The sequence below is a fragment of the Amblyomma mixtum genome, chromosome 9 (genome assembly GCF_055824585.1).
Source record: "Amblyomma mixtum isolate Tamu chromosome 9, ASM5582458v1, whole genome shotgun sequence".
NCBI lineage: Eukaryota > Metazoa > Arthropoda > Arachnida > Ixodida > Ixodidae > Amblyomma > Amblyomma mixtum.
The window spans coordinates 40,826,308-40,854,244 of NC_143020.1; the positions used below are offsets into that span (position 1 = coordinate 40,826,308).

The window sequence follows — 27,937 nt, forward strand, 5'->3', positions numbered from 1 at the left end:
ATAGTGCACACCATGCAGTATTTTTTGTAAACCAAATTTTGTGCATGTGTATACCAGCGGGATTCTTCCTAACAGGATACTGTTTTCAATTTCATGCTTTCGAAGAGCTTCCGTTGAACCAACGGGCTAACTGACTTTGTTTAAGTTTCAAACTTTATCGGTTGTGCTCCTGATGTTGACCGTGAAAATAAAGCTAAAGCAACATGCTGGTCAGCGGAACGTCACTCTCAAACGATACAGCAGCCAAGGGGTCGACTATAAGCGAATGAATGAGGACGTTCAATTCTTTGCGAGTAGCAAATGGTAAAGAATGACGTTGCCGGATCTTAGTATGTATGTTAATATAACATATAACACAATGATCGCTTGCACATATTTCTGCATGAGTCAACGCACAAGTCGCCTGTGACAATTTTTGCAGCCAAAACTGAGCCCTGAAAACTATAAACTGGGGGCGCGCTGCAGTCAGTAAATCATACTACGAATGTGCTGCACGTCTTCATACGTAATTTTTTCAATAAAACCTGCACATATCTCCGTCTGTTGTGGACACTGCTAGCGTAGCCCTTGTAGTTCGCTGTCGCCAAAGGTCCATGTGCGTTTGTAGGCTGGTAAGAATCGAAAGAGACCGAAGACCTTCAGGTGGCATTCCTGACAACGTAACCCAAGATGATTAATGAGGGAAGGGCGAGCTTCAGTCTGCAGGTATTAGTGTGAGGCTGCCCCTCGACCTTTTTTCCTTTTGTTTGTTTTTTCCAGAATACTATTAGATTACCTTCTGCCAAAAAGGCCATATCAGAGGGAATAAACTCTCTGCAGGTTATCTCTGGGGACGTGTCGGGTAGCTTTAAAATAGGGCTCTCCTTAAGATGGCATGTGGTAAAGACAATATTGCCACTTCTTCCCGTGAAGTGTGCCTGAGTGGGGAATTTTGGTGGCAAAGGATCTGTTTAGTGTAGCAATTGCCCTGCACAAACCTTTACCCTCTATATGGTGCGATGATCTCATTTTTTGATCGCCCACAAAAAGCACCAATTGTGAGAATAGGTCGGTGCCTCTTCGAACTGCGGGATACAAGTTGTGCAAGCGAAACCTTGTTTATGTTTAAGTTGGATGACAGAACGTCGCCCACAAGATTCTGACGCTCATATTATATCACATGAGTTATGTTCACATCGTTTTATGCAATGTAGTGCTTTGTTTCCTGCGCAGGTCAGATGCTGGAACGAGCAAGCTGGCTGCGAAGCCGTCATAGCTGCTTCAGAGCTGAGCAAACATTTCCACAGTGAATGTGGCTATCACTCGACCTCATGTTCCAAGTGCTCGGCGTCTGTTCTCTGCGGCGGCATCTGGGTACACCTAGTCAGCGGTTGCAGTGCCCAAGTCCTGTCCGCATCATCATCGGATCAGCATGAGTCGTACACCAGGAGTGAGCCGATGGAGTTAAAAGGTTTTAGAGAGCTGCTCCACCAACACACGGCTGACATAAAAGCTGGTGTGCAGCAAATACTCAACAATCACATGGCCCAGAACCAGACACTTGGTCAAGTCCGAAACTGCGTAGAAGCACTCAAGGCAGAAACTAGGACAGTGATCGCCGAAACATCATCAGACAGGCGCGACAGTTCCACAAGAAGGGTAGCTTACCCCGCCTGTACTGTTGAAATGGACGTGGGCGAGTCTTCAAACCGACCGAGTGGAGACCTCACGGAGGTTTTTGGGACGATTCACAAACTACAGGAAACACTCAGATATGAAATGAAATCAGCAGTGGATCGAATCTGTGGCGACGTAGCGCGAAACGCGGCAAAAAGTATGACGATCCACACAGAATTGATAGAAGCAAGTCGAGAAGCACTGTCCCGCCTCGAGACCCTGATAGCGCAAACATCGTTTGAAAGGGATCTTTACAGATTCTCTGTGGAAGGAGTCGGACGTCTGCGGGACGAGGCAACCAGACACGGGTCGTCCCACTTTTTCGCCCACCGTGTTTACCTGCGAGGCTACTTTATGTCACTTGGTGTTCGCCTCGTGGAACTCGGCGAAACGGTGTCGTTGCATCCTTGGATTCTTTTGCACAGGGGCGTACACGACGAATCTCTCGAATGGCCCTTCAGGATGGCTATCAATTTCAGTTCCATACACCAAGACACGGGACTAGAGCGGGCGGATAGCCTGATACACCCTGCCAGCGAAATTGTTTCGAAATTGCAGATAACAAAGAACGAACCTCAATTGCGCAGGTTACAGCCATCTTTTCTTTTGAGCGAGCTTGAGCGGGACGGGTTCGTGAAAGGCGACCGTCTTGTTCTGAAGTATGATCTCACTTCGCGAAGAGGAGTGAGAAAAAGGGTCATTTCTTTTCTGTTATTTAGCCATGTTCAATCCTGTCCAGGTTTAAAAGATATTCGTGTTGACATGCACAGAATATACTGTGTGCAAGAAGTAGTGGAATTTTATTTGCCGGGCTGAAATTTTTACTTATCTTTTATTGCTTTGTATTGATGTTCCGGGAAAGATGTTTTAGTAAAACAAAGTTAACAATGCTTGCATAGTGCTGCGTAGACTATGATGTGTGCGAATGCTGCTTGCAGCACAATCCGCCTGTAAGATATTGTTTCTGGGCCACTGCACATTCTATCTTACGCTACTCGGAGCTCTCTGCCTAAGGAGGCTCATTTATTTCACTCATTTAAGTTTTATTCATCTCAAGCATCGTTTGGAGAGGTCACCACGGAAAAGGCCGTTCAACAGAGGTCTGAAGCTACCTACGAGCAATAGGAGTGCCATTGCAGCGAGCAGTGGAAAAAAATACAGAGCCAGACAGAGCACTTGTCCAACAGCTCCTCTGTGTTTTTTTTTCAACGCCAGCCACACGCATTTGTCCGACTTATCGGGGCCCTCTGCTATCTTGCTTTCTTACTTCACCTCGTTGGTGGCCTTCGCGAAGGCTTCAAGGTTTCGAGGGCCAGAGTTGTATTGGTGTCGCTCTACGACGAAATGCGGCACAACAGAAGATGCCGACTCAGGTTAGTTCAAGCAGCCATTGCACAAGATTAGCGCTGTGTCGCGGCAGCTAACTCAGTTCGATTGTCCAAAGCCTCAGAACGGGAAGCCAGAGATGCAGCTGGCATTAAAATGAAATACAAACACACGCACAGTTGATCTGTTTGCACCCCGTTCTGTGCGAATAAAAGCTTCTCTTTTTTTTTGCACACATGCCTGCCAATTATATTGCTGCCCTCAAGAACAAGAAATGGCTCAATTCATCGCCCCTTCTCGGGTGATGGAAACATAGCTCTTTAGCACCGAAAGATAGAATCTGCACGCCGCCGCGGTGGCTAAGCGGTTATGGTGCTCGGCTGCTAACCCGAAAGACGCGGGTTCGATCCCGGCCGCGGCGGCTAGAATTTCTTTGGAGGAGAAATTCTAGAGGCCCGTGTACTGTGCGTTGTCAGTGCACGTTAAAGAACCCCAGGTGGTCGAAATTTCCGGAGCCCTCCACTACGGTGTCTCTCATAGCCTTAGTTGCTTTGGGACGTTAAACCCCATAAACCAACCATAGAATCGGCACATTCGTCCAGTTCAGGTACGCCTTGAACTTGTGTTAATCTCTTCACCTTTTCTGGCTTATAATACTAGTGCGGTGAATTTAAGGCGAGAAGGGGCGGTCATCTCTTGCGTGCACAACCGGCTTGGTACGCGTAGCCGTTTTTGAGGAAGTGTGATGTTTGTTCACGTGGTAAAGGCTCCTCTTTTCGCCCAGTATACATCTTGCCATTGACGATCGCGATTAGGGGGCGTGATATTTACGGCACGGTGTATGGGGTCGAAGACTATGAGACCGCTAAGGCCTATCGTCAAACGAACAACAAAATTCGTTTATGTATTAAAGTATTCACAGTTCACTGCTGTATTACGGAAAGCCTTAAAGGGTCGCTAGGTTCTTTTGAGTGTCACCTGGCGTACTCTTTTGCATCCACCGACACGCCTGTTGCCATCGCACACTGCTTTATTACACAACGTAGTCACGGTAATTTTTCTCGTAATCAACTGATTGTTCCTATAGTTTATTTAGCCTACTGTGCGGTGTAAGGTGCTCGTACAAGGCCTCAATTTATTGAACTGAACGAGCTCCCTCAATGGCGTAGAGGTGTCGTAACCCGGCTCCTGACCCAAGAGACAGCGGTTCGATTACGCTTTTCCACCTTTTCTTTTCAGCGAAACTCGTTTTCTACGTCACTAACCTTCCGACTAATCATTATTTTCGAGCTTGGCAACGCGGACGTCGGGTTTTCTGCAGAAAGGAACCGTTGATACTTACGCCTCAAAACGACAAGAGCAACTGCAAATGTCCTAGATGCATCTCAAAAGGCCGCAAGTTGTCACAGTGTACACCTTTTCTCTTGTTAAAATAGTGCCACAGAACGGCTTCTCTCCAAGCAGAAGGTATAGGTTGACCAAGGCCTGAAATCCACCCAAGTGAGGACGTGCATGCTCCAGGTGTATGCTCTGGTAGATTTCAGGGAGCCATTTTTCAGCCAAAGCCAACCTTATCAGAACTTGTTCGTGTAGGAAAGAGGTGGTCTCACCGAATACAGAAAAGGCGCAGGAACTGGCCTCCGCTATCGGCTATGAGGAAGACCTTCGTCGGCGTGGTCTTAGAAATGTCGAACCTTGATTCCTGCGTCTCTCTAGAAGGGAGGTGCGACTGTGTCAACTCCCTGCCTAATAGATTCCAGCAGAAAGGAGGAAACTAATATCCTGAGCGGATGCGGCGATTTTTTCTGGGCAACGTTTTGCTATGGTATGAGACTTGTCGGTCTCTGAACAGGCGCGCCAGCAGTCGTTGCACGTGTTTATAAAAATGTCCCTCAAGGCTTTATACAACGTCTCGGCTCTGCTGTCGGGTGCATTGTACATGCCAAGAAATTCCTCACGAGCTTCTAGTGTTATCCCGTCTACCGAACTCACAGAAAATGTGAACTGCTCATTACCTGTTACGTCGGTGGTACCGTCTGGAATGATTCCCTAAAACGGACTGCTTCTGATGCCTTTCATGATGCCTCGTTGAACGCTGTGCGCCATAATTCTATGAGCTCGTTCTGTATGTCGCTGCTCAGCAACCTATCGCGCTTCTCCAGCTATTTCTTCAAAGCAGGCGCGTCTTGCGATCATTCATCGAGCAGATAAACGAGGTTGCTTTCGTCCTTCGTTCGCCCTTGTAAAGCTTGATCTGTGCGGCATAGGTAACGCACCGAACTCACTATTGCACGCAGTACCTGCCTGCTTCCTCCTGCTGTCTGCTGGTATTTTGCTATAATAGCTGCACTACACGCATACCTTTTTCTTTCGACAGTTGGTGGCTTGCGGAAACGCAGTGAAATTGGCTCTTTTCTTGAGACTGGAAATTTTCAACAGCATTTTTCCAATTACTGAACCCGTTGTGAATGAAACACAGTTCCACTGCTGTAATATTTCCTTCTCTTTCCTTTAAAGCTGTTTGACACAAACTGCAAAATACGACGTCGCGCTCGTAGTCGTACGACAGCCAAGTGAATTTTCAAACCACGCATATTTACAGGACCTTCCGGTCTGGTTCGTTGCAAATTTGTAGCTCTTTGGCAGCAGGGATCGAACATCCGGAGGCGCGTCGTCATGGCTTGCGATTGAAAGGGATTATTCGCTAATCAACACTGTATGAATTCATTTTTTTTACCGTACATACTCGTGTAAGGGCGGCACTGTTTTCCCGCGGTTCTCACGGGGTGCGGCCCTTACATGGAACCGGAGTTTTTCCGCTAAATATTTCTGCTACAGCGCAGCCCCGATTACACATCCGTTTTTTACGCGGAGATACTCACTTTTATGATGAATTAGCGCAGGCGCGACAAATCCTTCGAATGCGCAATGCATTAAAAGTGTGCACTGTGCCCGCGTGATCTGCGCCATTACCACCCGCAATAAGACAGGTTGCTAGCGGCTGCTTGATCACTATTACTTTACCGGCAAATTTCACGTGATATTAAGTTAAGATCCACATAAGGTGCGGCGTTTGTGACGGCTTGGAGCGGCGCGTCAGCGCCACAAAACGCGCCACTCGCGTTTTCTCGCACGGTGAGGCACACCCAAAACGCCTGCACCCCAACCTGGCTTTTGCTCAGCATAAAGGTTTTGCCAATCCTTTCTGGTACGAACGCCGAGCGAGCTAGCATCGATGACGGACCGCGTGTGCTGGGTTCCAGGCCGAGCACGGCACGCGGGACGACGCGTTCGTGGACGTAGCGATTTTTACGCGGCGAAAATTACGCGCGCATGAAACAGTTTTTGGCTTACTTTTTTTTCGAATTACTGGTGGCCAAGTTCGGGGTGCGACTTTTACAGGCGGGCGGCCCTTACACGAGTATATACGGTATTCTTTCAAAGAAAAAGTATAGCAAGATATGCAAAACATGGATGACACACAAAAAAGTTCATGAACGGCACATGAAGAGCACGGTTGAAATAAAACATTGCAAAAACGTACCGTCAATATTTGCTGCTCCTATCGCACGCTCATCTGGTTGACTTTCATGAGAGCTGCTCAGCGCTGCCAGCCAAAATACAAATACGAAGGGGCATTACAAACACATCAATAATCAAAGTAGTGACAAAAAATGCGACGCAATATACTTTATGCCAGTTCGCTTCCATGGCCTAAACGATTCGTCCCAGGCAGGAAGAAGTTTTTAATCTTCTTTTGAGACCGAGATATCTTCCGACACAACGGCATTTTAAATCTGCAGTTATTAAAAAATACACTGAAGGGATGCCAGACATGGAAGTAGACCGCGTTACGTTTGGCCACCGCCGTGCGAGATCAACGCGGCTGCAGTGGACGCAGGAGTATAATTCCAAGCAACGGACAATTCGCTTGGCCGACTGCCGCCCAGAGCCGTCTCGGGAATCGTGTCCAGACCGATCCACTCGCCACATGTCGCCGTGTGCGTGCGTGCGTCTGTGAAAACGCTTGTGAGAGCACGGCGCTCGGGGCGGGAGTGTAAACCCCGGGCCGGATGGATCCGGATCATGGAGCCGCCGGGTCTGAGTCACCGACGCTTGCCATGAACATGACCGCTGGCTCGACACGTTCGCGTCTTCGGAACCTTCCTCCTATCCCTCTGAAGGATGCTCCCGCCGCTAGGTCATAGAGAAAGGTCGCCGTCGAGACACCTGTTGTGTGGGCGGGCCAGATTTGTCTCTGGGGCCAGCTTCTCTTGCCGTTCGTACGAGATGCAGTATTAAACTTTGTTCTTGTTAGACGATGCCATCGTCCTTTGCCGGAACCAGCCGATGCTCTCCGTGGGACACCACGCCACCAGGTCAACGCTACTCTCGGGGCTAGCGTGCGACAGTGGTGAAAGGTCGCAGGCGAGCCCCATGTAACAACCGGTATAAGTCTCCGTTTGGTACGTCTATGTGCTTAGATCAAAGCGGCGAGCACCGCCGATCGGGCGAACCGCATCAGCTATCAGGAAAGATCCAGCCCCCTCCCCCCCCCTAAAGAAAATTTATAGAGCGGCTGCTCCCTCTGCCCCCCCCCCCCCTGTTACGGAGTTCCTGGCTGCAATGTTCATATGAAGAATCATGAAGGCTTGGAATTTGGGGTACAAGGTAGCCGGTTCAAATTCCTGCCTCAAGCTAGGCTCCATCTCAACTTTTTGGTTTATGCTGCACGAAATACTAAATCGTATGACATCATGTTTAACATTCTGCGTCAAACGATTGGCCCACAAAATTTACATGAATGTCGGTACTAAATGACTTGACTTTGACGCCTGCCATGTATACACTGGATCGACATAACTTATTTTCGAGTTTTGGTGCTCGGGCATCACGCTGCCATCTGTTATTAATTATTTTATTGCATTATATAACCATCTCGGTTACCATGGCAGCCACTGGGATGCAATGTTCTTGCTATGTAGGCCGCCATTTTGAATTCTATCCGTAGGATAAGCATAACTCGGGGGCTCAAAACGCGACCAGTAGTGCAAACGCTCTAAACGAATCGCGCCAGCTCCGGCTACGCCTGTGTCTAAGTTCCTCATCTTAGTGTTCTTCCTTTGTGAGTCGCAGATATCACATCCCCCTCCTGCACTTTCCGGCATCCCAGCTTTCTCTTTTCTTAAAGACAAAGCTATTTCCGATGTCTAACTGCGAGGCAGCGGAAGTTCTAGGGGACATGCTGTTGCAGATATCACGGGCGTGCGGCAAGAAGGTAGCGCACGCCGGCAACTGAATCATACTGCTCTATAGTTTCGGTTTTGCTCCCTCACATGCGAAAGTGTCAGTCGGTTTGGAATATGTGTTAAGTTGCCCTCCTCGCTGCAAGTCCACCCTGAAGATACGCCTCCATCTCTGACCGTTATTAGGCCTTTGACTGCTTTGACGCTTGTGATTTCGGGCAAGTTCACGCACATTGTCGTTTGAAACAGCAAAAAGGGGACCAGAAAAGACACCAACAAAGCAGGCTGGACAGGTGCTGAGCCGTAGCTGAGACTTTATTGCAAAGCAGACTTATTTAATTCGCAACTAGACAGAACAAGATAAGTAAACTGCAAAAAAACGTCCAACCGCAATCAAAATCATAACGAGCTGTGGTGATTGCAAAGCTCAGCAAAGAGCCAAGGTCAAACGTAACTGAAACGCTCATCAAACAGCAGGACGTTTTAGAAATGGCTCTCGAAGGAAAAACCTTCTCTATGAATCGATGCGATAGGCTACTGCACCAATTTCCGCTTTTGATAACATGAAAGGTTCTACAACCTCACGGTTGGCTTCATCTCTGCGAAAAATGGCTGTGGGGCTTGGAACTAAGGATGCAATGCCATGAACACAATGGTCAGTCACTAGATATCGTAGGGAATGGGCTTCCCGAAATATGAGTAATTCACCCAACCATTCACACCAATGTTTGCCAATGTAAGCGCTGGCCAATGTCTGTCAACGTAAGCGCTGCGGCATCGGGACGCGTGCAGTAAACTAGCTAAAGACCTTGATTTATAACCATAAACCATAATCACTGCCTTTATTTCATGTATATAAGCACCTTCGAGGTTGGATATAAATCGTAGGTGCCCAGAAAAGATAAGCTGGTTTTTTGTTTAGTAGTTCTCATAAAATTGCGCGAAATAGAGTTTGTTCTTTCCCCTTTGATGTAGAAGACAAACCTACCTATCATTGGACTAGGCTGCAAAGCCAAGAACGCATACGGCTCGGCCCTCACGTATTTATCTGCATTTTTTCTATCAATACATTGTGCCTGGGTTTTCTTCCGTTGATACCACGTATTTCTAGCGCACTCAAGTGGCTTACTTCGGCGCTTTTGCTACTTTCATAAACGTTATCATGACGCCATGCTACGACACGCTATTTGAAGCGCACTGTGCGAGTGTAAGAACGTGAAAGAAATAGTTGTGTTCGCAGAGAGGTGACTGCTTTTACTGGCGTGCCTGATTACATCTCTTCAAAGAGAAAGTGTTTTATAAGCATTTATCCTCCATTGTTCTGTTGTTTTTCGAAAAACCTTGCATCTTACCAGAGGCTAGAGGAGACGTCTTACCCTCCAGTACAGCGCTTATAATGGAATGCGCGTTGCGCGAGATTAAAAAGTGGTCATGGCAATCTTCTGTACCAGGAAGTTTTCTTAACGCCCATACAAGGAAGGACCATGCAATAAAGATTAAAACGGCATCAGACTGCTTCGAGCGTTTCAGTGCCGTTGACAGCCGCGTTTCCTTTCTGCGGAGCGGATGTCATCTGGAGCTTCCTTCTTTATGTTGTCGTGATATTTCCTTCTCTCTCTTCTTATATATACGGCTGAACCTTGCAACACTCGCAAACTGGGAGCGCCAGATGATAGCTTAACATTTGGGCCAGAAGGCGAACGCAGGCACTTTGCACGAAACAGGCTTTAAAGTTCGCGATTCAACACGGATCAGAGGCACCACACATCGGCGCCACCGAACGCAGCCTTTCTTTATTGTCCTGGTATTCTGCTAGAATTTATGACGAAACGCAAAGTGAAGCTTAAATCTCTGAAAGCTCGTTCTTAAACGCGTATTCGAAAACTGCCAGCTCAAAATAGCTTGTCAATTCGGAATGGAAAACGAAAAAACATCGACGTTTGTTGAATATCTTTCCGCGAACGCCGAGGTGAAACTGGTCAGTGATGAAACATGTAGTTTCCAGCGAGGACAACCCCAGGAGAGAGGAACTCGCCGATGTAAGCCGCTTTTGGTTTTAGTACTTGGAGCCCTCTTTGTACTTATAATTGCTCGGCCTACTTTGACCTTCTTTCTGAGAGGCACTCCGAAGGTAAGCTCACTTTTTTGCTTCACAGTCTCTAACACATTTTAATTCTTCTGAGCTCAAATTTCGCATTAGGGAATGTCGCAGTAGTCCTTAAAAATATTTTTGGTCATTAATTTTTTTCTTTCCTCTATATCTCGCTCTCTGTAAAATTTAAACGCCAGTGTACGCAGTCATACCTTCCACGAACGGGCAGATATCAAAACGCAACAATGAGCAAACCCAGTAAATCTCGACCAACACTTCCAGTTTTCGCAGCTACCACTACCTTGCAGTTTGGCAAGGTACATCCAGTACATCCAGTACATCCGTTTTGTTATTTATAGCCACGGCAAAGAGTTAGTTTCAGGTGACAAAGCATTCTTCTACACGCAAGATTTTGCAGAAAATGTAATGAGTCTACCGTGCTAACCAGGATACTTGCGCAGAATTTTTCGTGGCCGTCCCGTAATTATCTTCGCCTTGAGCCTGACAGCGCATACTGCAGGACAGAGGCCCATACCATATCTCTTCAATTAACCCTTCCCTGTGCCAACTGCAGCCACCTTCATCCGTCTTCCCAACCTTCTGCAGCCGCCTGCGGCGCTTACGCTCTCTCTACGTTTTCCAATATATTTTTTAAGCGAGATATGAAATCTTTGTAGAAAGCGCATTTCTGCTTCCTCTTGTGCTGCATTAATTTTTATTACATAAAATTCCAGAAGGGGCAACACACCTTCGTGCGCACCTACCACCCCTCACAGGCATCGAAGGGAAATCATTCTTGACCTCTGATATATTCGATAACAACACAAAAGTAACACCGTTACAGAACCTCATCGCACGCAGGACGTGCTCTCGTATTCACACACGCAGGTTAGCTCCGGGTGTAGGATTGTACACAGGCTGCACATACCAACTCCATGTTTTGCGGTTTATGCTGTGAAATTTTTCCACATTTCCACTCCGCACGTAGTCGGAAACCTGTTCTCTCCCGTTTTCCACATATCGAATGCCACTCAAATTTTAATACTTCGTGCTGCAGTCGCTGCTATTGTAAATGGCATTAACTGAGCAGGACTTACGCCGCCTTTCACGATAAGTAAGTCACCATCACCATCATCACCCTGACTACTCCCACTGCAGGGCAAAGTCCTCTCCTATGTGTCTCCAATTAACCTGTTTCTTTGCCCGCTGCGGCCACCGTATCACCGCCAACTTCTTAGTCTCATCCGCCCACCTAACTTTCTGCCGCCCCCTGCTACGCTTCCCTTCTTTTGTAATCCAACCCGTTACCTTTAAGGACCACCGGTTATCTTGCTTTCGCGTTACATGCCCTGCCCAAGCCCATTTCTTCCGCTTCATTTCGAATAGGATGTCATTAACTCGCGTTTATTCCCTCACCCACTCCGCCCGCTTCGAATCTCTTAACGTTACACCTATCATTTTTCGTTCCATAGCTTGCTGCGTTCTCCTTACCTTAAGCTAAACCCTCTTTGTCAGCCTCCGCGTTTGTGACCCATAGGTGAGTACCAATAAGATACAGCTGTCGTAGGCTTTCCTCTCCAATTAGTATTTCCAGTAAATCCTCCAGCGAGGCCTTGTATTTAACATTCTATAAGACGAAACTTAAGGTTTTCAGACCGCATGAATTCCATAAACAGAACTTCGTGTTATAAAAGATACGAGAAATTGTGAAAATAATATATTGATACTCTTGCGGCTGACGATGTCATTTGCAATTTTGAGGATACATACTTTTCGTCCCCCTACAAAGAGAATCAACAAGACGGTGAGTGCACGTTTCATCGGTTCTTGACGCATCTCTTAAAGTTTTGGAGTGCTAAAAAGATTCATAATGGAGGAGTACCGCACAGTACCTCAATTTTAAGTCGTTCTTTACGCGATACAGACTTGATGCATTCTGTAATGTGACTTGCTACAATTCGGTTTTTAAAGTTCGGTGATACCCGCTTCGGAGTTTTGGCGTGAATCCTCTTGTTTCACCTGAAGACGGCTCTCTCATGCTCTCCAGTTGTATGAATTTTGTTTATTACTTTTAAACAAATCCTATTGCTTTTACGTGGGCAAATCGCTGCAACGCATCTGTTAGCTGCATACGTTAGCTAGAAACGTTTACATAATATACGACTCCTGCGGTGAGACTAAACATTAGAGCTTTGCGCTTACATTGAATTCAGCAGTGACTTCATTTTAGGCTTTGAATGACGCCATCTATTTTTGAACATCTTCGCAAGAGGTAATATTAGCGACATAATCCGAATATGCAGAATAAAAGTGCAATATAAATTCCGGACGCAGGTAAATGTCAACAAAAATGGTCTTTTTTCTCAGAACCTAACACTTCATAGTATTGAGATCTTAACCCTGCGACATCGCATGCACCCGTCATGCTAATACAGATGAAGTTTTTCATATTCAAAACTGTTCTCACGGGCTTCCATCCACATCATTTCCTTGTATCTTCCATAACACACGATCAGGCAGTTAACCTCAAAAATGACCGCAACTTGCAGTGCAGTGTATTCACGACCTTCTGAAAGCTACTATACACCGCTCGTCTAAGCGAGTTAATATTCCTCGGCCCATTTAGCTTAATATGCTAAGCCGGTAGCAGTCCGCGTAATGATCGGAGTCTTAAAAAAAGTAACCGTTTCGAAAACAAATAACGTTTCAAAATTTTTCTTATGAAAAAAACGTGCAAAAGTTTCTTAAGTAATCCATAACATAAGAGTAGCGCAAAACCAGGACGACGGACAAAAGGGGAGAGAATACACACCAACACAGGCGCTATGGCGCGTGCCTTTTTTGGACAAATGCTCAGTCGTTGCTAGGAGTAGAGATAAGCTAACTCGCGAAATTGTGGAAGCTGCACAGATCGCTGCCTTACAAGATAAATGCGTTAGTACTCCATCCATTTCCTTGTCTAAACGAGAGCTGGCCTTCTTGGGTTCAAAACATCCGTGATCTCACACATTTTTTATCGCATTTTTTTTTATCGCACCTTTTTTTCAATTTCTTTCTTAGGTCAGCGCATGCGCTACTTTTGCTCAGGTTCCGATCACTTGGTTGGGTTTGGTAATATACCGTCGTCAGCCGGAAGTAAAATAGCGCCTGTGTTGTTGGTGTGTGTTCTCTCCCCTTTTTTCCGTCCTGGTTTTGCGCTACTCTTATGTTATGGATCAATACCGACTTGCCCAAATTTCTACCCTGGTGAATCATACTTCTTAAGTAAAATCAGAAAACAAAAATATTGTGATTACCTTTCCTAAAACATTTCCCACGTTAACAATACCAGTTAGACTTCTGTCAACATGCCCTTATCCTATATAGGCTACTGCGTATAATAAACGCCTCCGGAAAAGATTTAGCGGTATCAATTTTTTTAACAAAGATGCATTTTATGACGATGGTTACGGTATGTTATCCGCAAAACGTAAGAGAACAGACGGCGCGGAAAGAGATATTACAAGTCAAAGCTATTCTACGGAGCGGAACCAACAGGTAATTTTATTTTCAGTTTTTTCTCCATCAAAAACTGCAGGAGCAGATGCGACTGAAAAGATCAGTCAAAGGTGTTATTATTTTTTTATTCCGTTAACTTCCCCGAAATAAATCAGAATGGTTAATTGTCTGAAATCCTGTATGCACTTTTCATATGTTGGATAACAAATATCCTTGAAGATGTAAAGAAAAAAGCGGAACGAACGAATACAAAAGAAAACTGCAAACGACCGGACCACGCCCTCATCCGGTTCAAGGTTTTGTTTGAACAAACATCGCTGCTGAACATTCTAAAGGAATGCAGCCCGTAATACTGCTTGCTGCAAACATTAAAAGCTGGACGCTAAAACAGTTTACATGACTTTACAAGGGTAGATAGGGCAGGATAGTTAGAGGTCATGCTTCTTAAAACAGCGCAAAAGACACGGACACAGATAGAAGGTACACATACAGCGCTGACTATACTGACGGCTTGAAGCACGAAAGAAGGCAAAAAGGTAAAATGCTCAAAAAAAAGAGAAAAATGGTAATCGCATTTTGCGCGCTCTGAAAAGTGCATCTTCAAACCGCACACAAAAACATCAGGGCATTAAGAAAGAACGACGAGATCAAGAGCGCTTAGTGTCTCAGTATCCAGGTGTTTTTTGTGCGCTGTTTGACGGTTGAAAAAGGGAGGTACCAACTAACCATACGCTCTACTTGCTTACCTTTATTGCCAAGGACGCCAGTTCCTTTCCTGATAACGCAAGTAAAGGGATTCTGAAGCAAAGGTCACCCAAGGCTAAGATCTTTTGCGCTTCATTAATTTCCTTTGTCGTGCTCTCCTTGCTTTTTTTGAAGGTTTGGCACCTATCGAACATGAGTTTGCACACTTTTTAACATTCCTTGGTGTATTCAGAGCAGTGAACCGAGAGGCTACGGTCTTTAGAGTTAGTCTAATCCTTTTTGTGTTACCTTAATGTGCCATTCAGGCAATAAAACATCAGCGAAAGGTGTTACTATTCTTTTATTCCGTTAAGTCCTCCGAAATGAATCAGAATGGCTAATTTTCTGAAATCGTGTATGGACTTCTCGTATGTTGCAGAACGAACATTTCACCTCAATATAGTGGAAGTTCGCAAGCCAGTCCTTCACTAATGTCTATAAGTCTGTTTTCATATTTTATATGACATGCAACCTCTGGGTTGGTCACGGGACTACTGTTGCATTGGTATATTGAATATTCTATTTTGTCGCTTCGGAAGAACATTCACTATGCATTTTTTGTAGCTGACCAGAAAAGTGAGTGCTCTGCTAATCTTGAAATCAAGAAAATGCACTCCCGAATCCCATATTTTATTCATAAAAACTCAACTTAGCGCTTACTTTCGTCGGTACAATTATGCGCTTTCATTAAAACACGTCTAAAACTACATTGCAGCGTCTCCCGAAGTACCTCTGCTCACCCTTGCATCCGTTGGCGCGGACTACTTCACAGCCACATGGGAGCGACCAGACAGCCCTTTTGACTACTACTGGACAGAGGTAACGGCTGGCACCAGTGGAGACAGCTTTGCAGCACAACTCCATACAGCTGGCTACTGCGCAAGTGGTAGAATCCTTCACCCAAATCAGACGCGTATCACTTGCGACCACCTGCAAGCATGCAGCAATGTGACATTCACTATAAAGACTCGCCGTAACGGACCGCCTGAAAGCACATCTTTGGCCAGCGTACTGTGTAACATCTCCATCCCTGGAAAAGGTGAACTTGGCATCTATTGTGGCTGCTTTCAAAAACGCAATTGATTGGGGTTCGTCCATAAACCGAGAACGAATAGTGTAAGTTCAAATTCTGATCAAAAAACGACTACGCGTCATGTGCAACTTTGTACCACACACTTTTATAGCTAAACATACATTTTATTTTAAAGCAACTTAAAGATGACATCGCACCACTGCGGGTGTACTGTAAAACGATTTAATATTGATAAACCAGCACAATCATATGTGGCAAACAACGGGCTGAAAGAAGATACCTTGGCGGTTGGGATGGAAAGTAAGAAAACCACATTTTTCAGCAATAAATGTCACATAGGCGTATGCTGTGCACTGCGCCTCAGCCGTTAAGCATGACTGTCATAGAAGTAGAGCTATTGGTTAAATATTTTTCCGATAAAATTGTATATTCGTGCGTTCAACGTTATGTCAACATGTGCGCTAAGCGAAGCTCTGGAAAAAACGATGATTCTGTTCTGTGTGGAATCGTTCCCCCTCTCTGCTAAAGCGGCGGCGGAATAACCTGGTGGTCTTGACGCTGCTTTCATAACTAATGAATGGTCTGTCTCTCATGCTGGCTAATACTGGGGCGGAAGAAGGAGAATTGCAAACAGGCACACTGTGGGAAGCGGCCACTCATCGTAAATGGAAGTTCTTATGTCTGGCGTTATGCCATATACAATTAGGCCGGGGCCGCAGCTTCACAGCAGGTGCATGAGCACCTGCTCTAGCGTAGTGAAATACAACACAGTTGTGTGCCGGTTTACGCTAACAGACAAGTGAAATAATAGACACTGAATAAATGTGAAGGCTTAAAACAATTTTACAAATTGCTGCGCCAGAGACAAATGCGCCAGGAGAAATACGTAACATCGAAACTAAATGAACTTGCCTACACCCAACCACACTGAAAGTTTGGGCAGCAGGAAGACCCAGCTGTACGGACGACAAGCGCGAACGTGATGAAACTAGTAGCCAAACCGAGTCCCGCCGTCTGCTAGGTGAAAATTCTTTTCAAGTCTCAAGTTTCGCAGTAGTAATTTGTTTCTTTCAGTGCCTGATGCACCCGAGGACATCAAGATACTAGGTGAATCGCCCTCTCGCAGCCTGCTCAAGTGGGTGCCTCCATCGAAGTGGTCCGGAGTACTTGGTCCCTACGCGGTGAAGGTGTGCACCTCCTTCAGCAAGTGCGATGCAGAGGCACGTGGCATGGACTGCACCAACTACGAGACTTCAGACACGATGCTGGACTTCGACAGCACTATAGACACACCGTACTGCGTCCTGGTGACGGCGACGACCAGCTGTGGTGCTGACGTCATGCGCAGCACTCCAGCAGCGGCGACTGTCCGGACACCTGCTTTCCGTAAGCGTGCATCAATAAACCTACGTAGCGATAAGCCTTGTTACGTTTTGGAGCGAGAGCTCTCTCCTCGGCGTACACTTCCGATTTCGATGTGGATGAGACAGTGACCATCATTGCCTCACAATGTCGAACCAGACGTAACTCTGGGGTGGTATGGCCCAAGCTATGGTAGCAGGACCACGTGATCTTGTGATTATCACCATTGGCTACCTGACCTTGAAATTTGACCTTGACATTTGATTTGAGACAGTCGACACCACGTCCACAATGACGTGCAATGGCTCACACGGTCGAATCAAAATTAAGTGCATGTTGGTATGGCCCAAGCTATGGTAGTACGACTATGTGCACTGGGTTCCTGACCTTGACCTTCGAACATGACCTTGACATTTGATTTTAGCCAGTGGGCACCACACCGACAATGACCTTCAATCTCTCACAAGGTTGAACCGAACTTAACTGCGTGGTGGTGTGGCCCAAGCTATGGTAGTGTGACCACTCGATCATATGACTATGACCATTGGGTACCGTAGCTTGAACCTAGACCTTGATATTTCATTCTAGATAGTGGGCACCAAGTCAACAATAACCTTCAATGCCTCATAAGGTCAAACCGAACTTAAATGCGTAGTGTTATCAGCCAAGCTATGGTAGTATGACCACGTGATTACATGACTATGATCATTGAGTACCTTACCTTGACGCTCGACCTCGACCTTGACATTTTATTTGACACAGTTTAGACCATCCTTAGCGCTCGTAGAACTAGGTTGAAGCCGCGTTGAGGCCCAGCCATTTTTATTGTTCTTTTTGTCGCTTATGTGTAATTGCGTGTTCTTGCTCTGTCACTGAGCTTTACCATCAATTTCTGTTATCCTGACCCAGCGTTAACCACTCTGTCCCAACCAGTAAATGCAATTAAGGTCCTTTCATTAATTTTTTCGGTTTTGGAAGACGTCAGACCTAACCGCTTCATCGTGGAATTTGTGTAGCCAGTTATGCTTGCGAAAGCATAAACTTCGTGTTTTTAATATATGCTGCAGTCCCCACCTCTGTTCTCAAAAACGCAACTCTGCAGCTCGTTTTTGTAGATTTTCCTGTCTAAATCCTTGACTGGCAATTTTCACTTCTATGTCAAATTCATGTTTACACTGAACATGAGTTCTTGGTGAGTGCTGCAGCGCTTTTTTGATCCTCTAAGACAGTGACATCTCCACCTTTCTATATGTTTCAAGGAATGCAATATTTTAATGAAGATAAAATTTTGTCAGCCTCCAGGCTCGCGGGAAGCCTAGTTTGTGCGTTAGGTCCGACACTTGCCTTGAGAGTCTCTATACTTTTTCTTCTATTGAAGCTCATCTTCACCCGCCGCGATGGCTCAGTGGTTACGGCGCTCGGCTGCAGACCCGAAAGACGCGGGTTCGATCCCGGCCGCGGCGGCCGAATTTCGAAGAAGGCAAAATTCTAGAGGCCCGTGTACTGTGTGATGTCAGTGCACGTTGAAGAACCCCAGGTGGTCGAAATTTCCGGAGCCTTTCACTACGGCGCCCCTCATAGCTTGAGTTGCTTTGGGACGCTAAACCCCAATAAACCAGTAAACAAAACCGAAGCTCATCTTCATATCGTAGCCGTCATTCTGGGAATACATGTATCCCGTATTATTCAATAGGTGCGACTTTCATGTTTCCACTACTGGAACCTCTGTTCATATGCCTACCTGAAACTCTAGTACCGGCTGCCGCTGAAACGTAGTCTTGTCGAATGCAACAACATTAGGCAAAACAAAATTGATAGTGCAACAGACAACAAATCAAAATTTCGTCAGTGATCAAACCATCATTTGTAATTTACTACAAAAAATAATCAACTTTGTGGTTCGAAGGTATGCATTATAAAGTTCTATGAGACAACGAGCTACAGTATGGCGCGAAAAATCTTCAGCTAGAAAAATAATAGCCTACAGTGCACGAGGGAAGTGCAAGTATTGCAAAATGAGAGACACAACTCACGTATTATTGAACGTTGTTCGAGAATAAAGTGCTGAGTGAAGAATATAAAGTGAGCTGCAAGAAATCCATATATTCAGTATAATGTACTTCAAGAAAATAATGAGTCTAACATGTAGGTACGAAATTACAGCCACGATTTGTAGTTTACCTTAAATCACTTTCGTTGTGCCGAATTTGAAGATGCGTTCACAGGTATTAATTTCTATTTGGTTGTGCAACATTGCGTGCATGATCTTTAGATGCAGAAGCTTTATCTCGTGCCCAGGGTTAATTTCCGGCATGTTCCAGTGATCCCGTAGCCGGACCACTTAGCCTGAGTCTAATAAAACCTTGATTTCAGCACTCTACTAACCACTCCATAAATTATTTATTGAGATTATGACTGCAAGTAAACAAAGATAGACCATGTGCTCTAGGAAAAGACTGGTGAAAGACATTTCAGCGAGACATTTCATATCTTCTGTTAAAGTAATAAAATTTTGGTGTTAATATCAACTTCATATCTTAAATTAGTTCAAAGCAATGAAAAGGCACTTCTGCGGCTAAAATAAAGTAAAATAAAAGTTCACGGCACACTTAAACACAAGTAACTGTCGTTATTCAATTTTAAAACAACTTATCTTTAGCGTTAAGTTTTGTTTGGTTTGATTTCTCGCGTTTAACATCCCAAAATGACTCAGCCTATCAGGGACGCCGTATTGGAAGGCTCAGATAATTTCGACCACATGGAGTTCTTTAGCGTGCGCTGACAGCACACAGGACACGGGTCTTTAGCATTTCTCCTCCACCGAAATGCGACCACCGCGGACGGGATCGAACCCCCGTCATTCGTGTCAGCAGCCTAGCACCACCACTGAGCCACCGGGGCGACCTTTTTTCGCGTTAAGTATTATCAGTCATTTGGCCCCATACCAACTCGCCCTTAAAATGGCTTGGTTTGGTTTATGGGGTTTAACGTCCCAAAGCGACTAAGGCTATGAGAGACGCCGTAGTGAAGGGCTCCGGAAATTTCGACCACCTGAGGTTCTTTAACGTGCACTAACATCGCACAGTACACAGGCCTCTAGAATTTCTCCTCAGAAATTCAACCGCCGCGGCCGGGATCGAACCCGCGTCTTTCGGGTCAGCAGCCGGGCACCATAACTACTTAGCCACCGCGCCTGTACACCCGCCCTTTAATGAATGATTTCATCGAAGATTTTTACTATTTGTAAATGTGCAGTGCACACTAGGTGAATAAATAAATCAATCAAATGCTTTTCGTAAAACACTTTGCTTTGCGAGAAACCCAACATTTCGTGCGCAAACAGTTTAGAAGGCTGCACTGAAACCTGAACCATAAAGGTCATGCCACATTTCTGGGTGAGTTGCGAAATAAACCTCGCAAAGATTTGTACGACTGATAACGAGGCAGGAGAGCGCCGCTTACGTTCTGCCTCAACGATTAATTTTTTTTCGCACACGGTCCTTGGTTGAAAAAGGAAGAGCGGTTTCTGGCTTTCACTAAGAGCAAGATTAGGTGTTGAAAATCTGCTATGATTTGATCCTATAAATGCCGTGCTCTGTTCTTCATGCATGCCCAGCTTAAGCTTGACGAAGTAAGCAATATGTTTTCAGGTCTGCCTGATGTTACTGAGGCAAAGGTAACAGCCGTGGGAAACGACTCTTTCACTGTGACCTGGCAGCGACCGAAGGGCCAATTCGACTACTACTGGGTAGAAGTCACAGACAGCAACGCTGCTGAAGGCAGCTCTGAACACAGCCACGTGGGTTCGTGCGTCAGCGGCACACTACTTCGACCGCACCGGACACAAGTTAGCTGCGGCCGCTTGAAGAGCTGCACAAACGCCAGCCTGACCATTTACACTCACGTCAATGGTCCTCCAGAACGAACCTCCCACGGAGTCACCGTAAAAGGCATATTTATTCCAGGGAAAGGTATGCCATTCTACTGCCCTACTTAAAATGATTACTTGATTATAGATCTGTGGGTTTGCATTTCATATGCTTTCTACGGGACATCGGTCATGTGAACGTGAAAAGAGCATCACCCGTTTGACATAGTTGTCATTTAAATTTAATCAGGAGCACTTCATGGGAGGGTAGGTAGTTGTTTAAGCTGTTCTTACTACTTGTCCTGTCGGAAATTCGCTGTTTTCTACTGCTCTGTATCAATTTTTTCTAGTAAAAAAAGAAGTTACGTTAATTATTTCTTATTTAACAACATCACAAACTAGAAAAAGAAATCGAAACATTTCCCTAAGCTTTCGTCTGCTTCAATGATTGCTGAGGTTGCGTTAAATAGCGACATATATACAGTCCATCAGCAAAAACTGCCGAATGAGAGGTTGAAATTCTCTAGGATAAGGTACAGCAGGTTGAAGTTTGTTTTGCACGCCAACTTACTATACGCTAGAAGACTTGACATAAGAGGCGGTTATATGTTATTTGTCTTCAATGACTCTGCCATTTTATGCAAATATAAAACATAGTGCTACAGTTGTACGTTGCTGAGATTTCGAAGAGGAGAATACAATGGGAACTCGTGCATATTTTTACTACAGACCTCGGCCAGCCGATGAACATCACTTCCACGTGGAAATCCTCTTCCCTGACCCGAGTGCAGTGGAATCCCTCAACTGCACCTTGGGCCCCCGTTAGCCTATACAGCGTTAAAATCTGCGACGCTAACGGGGTTTGCGACGCAACCCTGCAAAGCAGGAGCTGCTCACATCACGAAACGTTGAAGACGTGGCTGGATTTCGAGAGCATCGCCGACACCGAGTACTGCGTCGTGGTCACGTCGAGTGCGCGATGCGGCAGCGACATCGTGACAAGCACGCCCGGATTGGCGAAATTTAAGACGCCCACATTCGGTAAGACTGGGTGGAAGTTTTGTTTCGCCTTACGAACAAAATAAGAAATACTGAACTCAACTAAAGAGAAAGGCCTCTGGTACAAACTATACTTATTGAAAGATCAATTCTCCACACTAGCCTTAGTCGCGTTCATTTTGAGTTGAAATGTCAATCCCTTCATCTGTTTGGCCGTTCTTGTGATCTTTTTTTCATGCGTCTGTCACCAAGGCGACTATCATGCCCAACACCGCGCCTGCGAAGCAGCCGCCACACCCTAAGTACCGAATGCCAGTCGCTGCTCTCTTACCGGAGTGTTCTTGAGGAAACCGGAGTGTTCTTGAGGAAACTTCGTCTATGTGCACTCACTTTTCGCGAAATTCGCATGCTTTCCTGTACACTTAATTGTGTGTGTCGCGGTAAAGGGAAGTATAAATTTTTCGTTCCAATCTTCTTCCGGGCAAACACAGCATTCAAAATGCTTCTTTTTATTCTTTCAAGGAATGGTGGATAGCGGGTGTCGCCATGCGAAAGATTGGGCTAGATGCAGTGGATTCTCTGGAAGGAAGTAGTGATGGCGCTAGCGGCCGTAAATTTACATTTCTAGACATCATGCGAGATTACAGACCTCATTCATAGCCCTTCATTACATATAAAAGGACGAGTCCGCTATAAGGATTAATGGGCTTATGGGGACTTACATTTCAAAGCGACTCAAGTTATAAGATATACCAGCCAAAAAGACGTAGACAAAGGAGAGACGAGGCACACACAACAGCTGGACTATCAACTGTGCTTTATTGAAAAATAGCCAGTCTCCCAGGAAACCTAACAGAGCATGCGCAGCTGAACCCCACCGCAAAACCAGCACAAAAAACCGCGAGCTCGTAAGATAGTCAAGCTGCAGTGTCAACGGGACAAGTAACCTCTTTCTGCATCAACGTGGTAGACGCCGTGCTAATACAGTTATCTCCATGATTACTAATGAGAAATGTTTCGAGGATTTCCCGCTCAACCTTACCCTTGCCTCTACTGAGAAAAGTGACAGAGGCAAGAGTAAGGTTCAGCGGGAAATCCTCGAAGCATTTCACATTATTAATCATGGAGATAACTGTATTAGCACGGCGTCTATAACATTGATGCAGAAAGATTTAGGCTACTTGTCCCGTTGACACTGCACCTTGACTATCTTACGAGCTCGAGGTCTTTTGTGCTGGTTTTGCGGTGGCGTTAGGTTTCCTGGGAAACTGGCTGTTTTTCAATAAAGCACAGTTGATAGTCCAGTCGTTGTGTGTGCCTCGTCTCTCCTTTGTCCCCGTCTTTTTGGCTGGTTTTTCTTAAGTTTGTACCAACTAACCCAGATTTCAACTCTTATAAGGGATGCCGTAGAGAAGGGCTCTGTAAATTTCGACCACCTAGGGTTCTTTTACTTTCACCGAGTTCGTACATACATGGGCCTCTGTAATTTCATCTCGACCGAAATTTGATCATCGCGGCCGGTATCGAGCCCGCGTCTTTCGGGTCTTTCGGGCCATAACCACTGAGCCACCGCGGTGGCCAATCCGCTGTCTGTTTGTGAGCATAAACAGGAGGAAACCGTTCAGAAATTATTCTCACCTTGTGATATTACAAAAAGTATTTTGTTTCTGGTTTTTGCCGCTTAATATTTCTGCCTGTATCAGGGGCTGTAATTAACTGTTAAAGACGGTGTCAGTTGATGTATAGGCCGGCAGCAGCGAGCTGAAATACATGTGTGTTAAGAACGTCGCTTTTCAGCACCGCTTCATCGCTGTTTCTTTTATGCGAGCTTGAGCAAAAAATGCGAACAGAGTGTAGGAATGCGTTGTCGTACGGACTTTAGGGACGTTATAATTTTTTAAACGCTTCTCCAAGCAGCATCAAAGAATTGACGTCTATGCTTCTTGTGCCCAGCATTTGATAGGATAACTCTAAAAGAGAATTAGAGTAATGATAACGGAAAAGCACGAACGTTATGTTATGAACCGTGCAACAATATTTATTCATTGTGTAAGGAATCCATGCAACCACTAATGTCCCCTGCAGTTCCACCGGATGTTAAAAAACTGACCCTAGAAGACATTGGAGTCGACTCCTTCACCGTAACATGGCAACGGCCGGAGGGCCACTTTGACTACTACTGGGTCGCTGTCACTGACGACGAGGGTGGCAGCGGTGGCAATGAGCACTACCACGTGGACTCGTGCCGCAATGGCACCATCCTTCACCCGGAACAAACGCGCATCACGTGTGGGCATCTAGAGGCCTGTACCAACGTAAGCTTCAACATTCGGACCCACAGCAACGGGCCACCTGGCCGTACGTCTGCGGGAGTCACACTGGGAGGAATATTCATTCCGGGATCAGGTATGGCGCGTCCAAGAACGCTGAATAATTTGATATCTTTCATATTAATAATGATACAAAATAGAAACATTCTATCACCAAAACCAGCTAAAAAAATTCATGGCCGCATATTGCTGCTTTGGCGGCAGGGAGGCATGATTTTCAACTTCTTTGTGTTGTAAAGCAACTTCTTTGTGATGTAAAGTAGATAACGACCGCTTTGGTATATATAGGCATGTAGGCAAAATCTAGGTGACTTAGAAGGACTGCTTGTGCTGGAGGAATTTCTAGTGCTATTACATTGCCCTCATACGGGTAGTTTAATCTTTGCGCGCTTGTAAATAAAATAACAGTGTATCTGTCTGCGAAATGAAAACCAAAAAAGACCCCAGGTCGCTGAAGAGACCCATGAAGGCTTTCATACCCTCAAGGCGGAGCCCACGCGTCCCCTCGGGTGTTTTCGTAGTGCGCTGCTTCTCCAATCAACGAATTACCCTGAACTTTCCTTCTCAGCATGATATTTTAGGTCTTAGGCTTCGTTTCAAACTTCAGCGTTTTCTATTCATTGTATTTTTAGCTAACGCATCACATTGTGTTTTCATTTCATAATTTATTCATAAATCTTGCTCCTGACATTTATTAATTTTTTCTACTTCACCTATATGCTGCTTATTTTAAAATCCATTGGTATTTACTAATACAAGAGGTCTCTATGCAGTCTCTGTGTTATTTGACGGAACCATGCAACTTTTTATGGCGGCTTTGACTTGTTGAAAACAAAAGAACGTAACACAACACTGATAAGAATCCTGAACCTTTCCTCGGTATTATCAATGCTCACGTATAGGGATTGCATGGTTATGACGGTGTTATTTCACAGAACCATACAACTTTTCATGCCGACTTTGACTTGTTGATAACAAAAGAAAGTAACACAATGAATTATAGAAAAGTGTGTACAATACATGTCGGGGCTATAAGCGAATGCCCTACTTGAGCTGGCGAGCAAGAGCTGAAAAACCCCTGAAATACTTCATTTGTTCGGTCTGGGCTGGCCACTTAGCATTGAATTGACGGTTTCTCTGCGCCTCAAACCAATCTACAGACCGACTGGCTCAAATACTCTCAGGTTAACTGGACATCACCGCCGCCAATGCGAGCAGCCATCCGTGAACGTCAGATTCTCTGCAATGTAGGATTATCACGACAAAGCGATCTTTTAACAGCTCAGCCAATCTATTGCGATACAAAATGCGTGAATAAAAAATATGCACTGTTATGTTTAGAATAATTACGATTTATAGTGGTACTCGACATGCCTGACCGCATAGTTCGAACTTCATGGTAGGGTCATCTGAGTTAAACAGCGTCCAAGCGTTCGCAATTAGCAACCGCGCCGCATGCAGAAAATCACTATATATAAGTTTTTAAGCGGACTGTAGTTAGTATAAGACTGAAGCATTTTTTTCTCCACCTCTTAAAAATCAATCAAGCTTCTAGATTAGCTTCGAATCGGAGTGCTTTTATCTATCTTGGCAAAGAGGTCAATAAACCCTTGAATGGAGGGTGTCGTCGCTACTAAAACTGAGGAACACTTCCGGTTGAACGTTGCTAGTAATGGTGCCGCAGTCTAAGCGGTTAATTTTGAACATAATTATAAGTGAAAATGCTGCAAACTATGCATTTTGATATCTCGAAAACAGGGTAACAAGAAGTAAAAAAAAGGTAACTTGCTGAGGCTGGACATTTTGGTCATATGCAATCAGTGAGTGCTTACAAAGAGCTACTCATTTTCTGGAACGTAAAGTAAAAAGGCATAATTGAACCACAGAACCGAAGGTTGGGAAGTAAATGTAGCTCTTGATTGCGGCCCCTTAACGAAGATAATTCTTGTGTTTGTCGTGCAAGAGTCACTGTATTAATCTTGTTATTTCTGCATGAACAAGAGAAGTGGTGCCTCCGGCGCCTGATGTGGACGATATCAATTATATACCTTATATACTTACATGTATTCCCTCTATATGATTGGCTGCAGAACAAAAGATTTTTCACCTAAAACTCACTCAGGCCTTATGTGTCGATCCTAACTATACTGTGACCAAATTTCTTCACACCATCTCAACTCCTGGCTTCCCAGCAGCCACTCAAGCGTTTCCGTTCTCCTGTGCTACTTGTGTTAGCCTGGAAAACAACAGGTTACCGTTTTTCTTCTTAGCATGTCTCTCTAAAGTTAATCACTCCTTGATGCGCGCAAGTTTGTCCAAAAATAGGTAGTCCCTCTTTATTGTAAACAGCTTTTTGTCATATAAAGCGACCCTGAGGAGAAATTAAACTTTACCTTTATTGATAAATTGCCGCGCTTTGAGGAATAAGTTATTCTCATTTAGTGAGGCGCTTTTAAAAACTATTGGATAGAGAGTAAAATAGGATAATGCATCGGCGTAAGCTGCGGTAGCGTCATAAAATTTTCATGCTGGGATCGCTGAAATTAGGCAAAACTGCCATCCCTATCTTAAACACTATCTGGAAGCGTAAGTTATTTAGGGCACTAATTAAAACGAAGTGGCGAGAAAAATAGTGCAAAAATAAATTCAGTTTTCACAGCAATAAATGTGTGTTCCGCTAGCAAACAAACGTCCACATATACAAAGAGAACGACTAATCAATGTTTACGCAAAAAAAAAATTCGAACTAGTTTTCAGTTTACGCTGGTCGTCTTGCTTTCGCCTTAAACTACTCGCACTATTCATCATGCCAACGCATGTGCGCAAAAAATGCATGCACCACTAAGTAATGTATATTCACTGTCTGCTTTTTTATTCATTTTCTCCTCCCCCACCCCGAAGCCCCTGGAAAATTCAGGGCAGAGGCTACAGCCACCAGCAATACTTCGGTGCAAATTGTGATTCATGTGTCGGATGTGAAGAGCTGTCTCCTGGACGACTGCGATGGTTACTGTCAGCTTCTAGGTGGCGCCACCACCCACCGTTTCACTTGCACCAACCACGACGGGCTTACCTCGGTTGTCACGGTGGACGGCCTTGAACCTGGCTCCGAATACAGCTGCGACGTGACGTTGACCAACGTTCACAAGGGCCAGCGCATGCAGGAGTATAATTTCCTTTTCGTCGACACTCCAAAATGTGAGTAACTAGGCAAGCAAATTACATTGGAAAGGTACACTCAGAAGCTCATCCTTGAGGGATCTACTCTTTCAGGCCAACATTATTCTTTCATTTCATAGGCCACAAAGTAAAACTTTCCTCCCTAATGTCAGTAAGGGGAGCAAGTCACGCAATTTAGTCATTACGGTGCATGGAAACAGGACTCATCCTCGAAAAACAATCGAGGCTGGTCACATTTCACACGAGTGCGAATTCATCACTGATTTCACTGCTACAATGAGTAAGTGAGCAGGTATGGGATAGCTTACTTTCCACGCCGCCTGGAACAGATTACTCCGACCCTGCTTTACATCAGAAGGCTGTTCGGTTTGATATAAAAAGGAAAAATCATTGTGTGCCTTAATATCGTTTTAGAATAACATAATACAATTTCAAGCAAGAAGGTTTTAAAGTAGCAGTATGGGCAGTTTTCTAGTCATTTACGCAAGCAGATATGTGTTTTTGATGGCATCGTAATCTAGGCTTGTGCTGGAAAAGGGCACTGTATTTTCATTACAGTTAAGGCTGAAATGTTTTTCACAGCGACACTTGTCAGCCACTGAA

At 45.1% G+C, this 27,937-nt stretch overlaps 1 protein-coding gene across 1 annotated transcript; it reads left to right on the top strand.

Annotated features, from left to right (window-relative positions):
* The first annotated feature begins 10,143 nt into the window (after positions 1 to 10,143).
* On the top strand, positions 10,144 to 27,360 carry LOC149328824 (uncharacterized). The gene is made up of 8 exons (XM_089559104.1): positions 10,144 to 10,359; positions 12,082 to 12,124; positions 15,278 to 15,601; positions 16,670 to 16,981; positions 20,608 to 20,928; positions 21,555 to 21,866; positions 23,910 to 24,230; positions 27,056 to 27,360. Exons 1-8 carry the CDS (start codon positions 10,144 to 10,146, stop codon positions 27,358 to 27,360), a joined length of 2,154 nt encoding a protein of 717 aa, XP_089415230.1.
* Positions 27,361 to 27,937: the final 577 nt, after the last annotated feature.